General features: G+C 36.5%; 1 protein-coding gene across 1 annotated transcript; it reads left to right on the forward strand.

Moving 5' to 3' along the window:
• Nucleotides 1-1308: 1308 nt before the first annotated feature.
• Nucleotides 1309-1761, forward strand: LOC150033932 (uncharacterized). Its single transcript, XM_090317126.1, has one exon. It carries the CDS (start codon nt 1309-1311, stop codon nt 1759-1761), a length of 453 nt encoding a protein of 150 aa, XP_090173252.1.
• Nucleotides 1762-3070: the final 1309 nt, after the last annotated feature.

Genomic DNA, 3070 nt, shown 5'->3' on the forward strand with positions numbered 1-3070 from the left:
CTAAGCTACAAGTTCATGTCCCCGTAACCAGTTCCCCGGCAACAATGCAATAAACTTGTTGACCGTAAAATTGATGCTAAAAGATATGCTATGCTATGCACGAGATGATGCGATACTACTTCTAGATTTGCATTACTTACGAATGTTCTTGTAGTATGCCATGCGTTGTCACAAGTTTCCTTGCGTTGGAACCAAGTATAATTCCATCGCAAGTTTCTCGGTGTGATCCGAGGTCCAACATAGGGACTGTTTGAGGTTATTGTGGTATGTTCGTGATATATGCGACTAGATTTTTCAATCTTTAAAGAGTGTTTTGTCCAAGTATATAAAATTGCGGTAAAGTAAGGAAAGCAGTAAAAATGCAATAATAAAATAAGTACAATAAACCTAAGCTAAATGATACAAGATACAGGCTTCATGATACAAGATGCTGGGGTCGAGGCTGGCTGTGAAGGTTATCCAAAGAACACGGAATGCGGCGGAAAGTCTTATGTACAAAACAGAAAGAGACAGATAACTAATATAAACAGTGCAAGTTTCTTGATTGCAATAAAGCTATAAGTATGGTTCTGCTTTTCTCTTGGCATACACCTTCATTAGTTTGAACCGTGAGATTCCTATGTTGTGCCTACTGTCGTTTTTATGCGGCACTAGCTAGTCGTTAACCACGGTGATCCCTACGGAGGGTTGTAACATAGGATTCGGAACAACCCAAGTTTCAGTAAAATGAATAGGGTCTTATAGTTTCATCTTGGATATTGTCTTCTCTCTCGGAGGCATATTCATACCGTCCTATAAGATCTAAAAATGGCGGGTCACACTTACAAGAATTACTAAGTGTTAGTAAAGATCTTGACCTAAAATGATAACCAAAAGAACTATTGGGATATGAGTTATTCTAGATAATAGTATTTGGTCAAGAACTGTCTTACTTCTGTGAAGGAATTCTTGACTGCCCCACGGTAGCACTTGTTCTAAATCACTTACGTATCATTGCAAATAAATAAAGATTTATTGGGTACTTTATTAGTTTTGCTAAAATGGATTTAGATGCATATTTAATAGAATTTGTTTAAAAAATTTTCAGCAATGTCGAACTCGATTATACAACTGCTTGCTTCTGAAAAATTTAACGGAGAGGGTTACTCCAATTGGAAATACAATATCAATACAATATTAGTAGTTGATGACTTGAGGTTTGTGTTAACGGAGGAGTGTCCTCCAGTTCCTAGTTCAACAGCGACCCGAGTTGCTTAGGATGTTTATGATAGGTGGGTAAGGGCAAACGAAAAAGCTCAGGCCTATATCATGGCGAGTATATCTGATGTACTCAACAAGAAACATGAGGCCTTGCCCACAGCTCGTGAGATCATGGCATCATTACAGGAGATGTTCAGGCAACCATCATCATCTGTTGTACATGAAGCCATTAAATATGTGTATGTGACACGTATGAAGGATGGGACCAATGTGAGAGAACATGTTCTCGACATGATGGTCCATTTTAACATCGTAGAGGCTCACGGGGCTATGATAGACGAAACAAATCAAGCGAGCATGATATTAGAATCTCTTCCTGAGAGCTATCTGCCATTCAGGACAAATGCTGCCATGAATAAAATCACTCATAACTTGACGACGTTGTTGAATGAATTGCAAACTTGTCAATCGATGATGAAACATAAGGAAAAGGAAATAAATGTTATTTCTAAACCGAAAAAGGTTTTACAAAGGGTTTACATCTGGTACGAAACCCGTTGATGATAAGAAAGGTGGTCATTCTTCTTCTTCGAAAGATAAAACTGTACAGATGAAAAAGAAAGGAAAAAGGAAAAAGAAAACCATTGCAAAGAAAAACAAAACAAAACTCCCAAGGGAAAATGTTTCCATTGTGGAGAGGTTGGGCATTGGAAGCGTAATTGCCCAAAATGTCCGGCTGAAAAGAAAACAGAAAAAAATAAACAAGGTAAATATGATTTACTAGTTGTTGAAACATGTATAGTGGAAAATTCTCACCTTACCTGGATATTAGATTCAGGCGCCGCTAATCATGTTTGTACTTTTATACAAGAAACTAGTATTTGGAGAAGACTTTCTAAATATGAGATGTCTTTCAAGGTGGCCACAGGTGAAGTCATTTTAGCTGAAGTAGTGGGAGATGTGAAGTTGTTTTTTGGAGATTCTTTTATCTTACTCAAGAATGTGTTCTTTGTATCTAAGATGAAAAGGAATCTGATCTCCATTTCTTGTCTTTTAGAAAATATATACAGTGATCTTTTGAATATAATGAAGTGTTTATTTATTCAAGAGGTATTCATATTTGTTCTGCTAGACTTGCAAATAACTTATACACATTACAACCAACGGAAACAAGAGCTATTTTAAATATAGAGATGTTTAAAACAGCTGAAACTCAAAACAAAAAGCAGAAAATTTCTCTTAATGCCTATCTTTGGCACTTCAGGCTTGGTCACATTAATCTCAACAGGATTGAGAGATTGGTAAAAAAATGGTCATCTAAATCAATTAGAAGATAGTTCCCTACCTCTATGTGATTCATGTCTTGAGGGAAAAATGACGAAAAGATCTTTTTCTGACAAAGTCTTCGTGCCAAAGAACCTCTTGAACTTATACATTCAGACCTTTGTGGTCCGATGAATGTTAAAGCTTGAGGAGGATATCAGTACTTCGTCAGTTTTATTGACGATTATTCTCGATATGGCTATATTTACTTAATCAGTCACAAGTCTGAAACTCTTGAAAAGTTCAAAGAATTTAAGGTTGAGACTGAAAATCAGTTAAGTAAAAGAATTAAAACACTTCGATTTGATCGAGGTGGTGAGTATATGGATTTGCAATTCCAGAACTATCTAGTAGATCATGGAATTCAATCCCAACTCACAGCACCTTGAATACCACAATAAAATGGTGTTGCAGAAAGGAGAAATCGAAATTTGTTGAACATGGTTCGGTCTATGTTGAGTTATGCTCAATTACCTCAATCCTTTTGGGGATATGCAGTGCAGACTTCAGTTTATATTCTAAACGTTGTTCCATCCAAAAGTGTTTC

Source organism: Benincasa hispida, chromosome 9, assembly GCF_027475165.1.
Source record: "Benincasa hispida cultivar pf3 chromosome 9, pf3_genome.v1.1, whole genome shotgun sequence".
Lineage (NCBI taxonomy): Eukaryota > Viridiplantae > Streptophyta > Magnoliopsida > Cucurbitales > Cucurbitaceae > Benincasa > Benincasa hispida.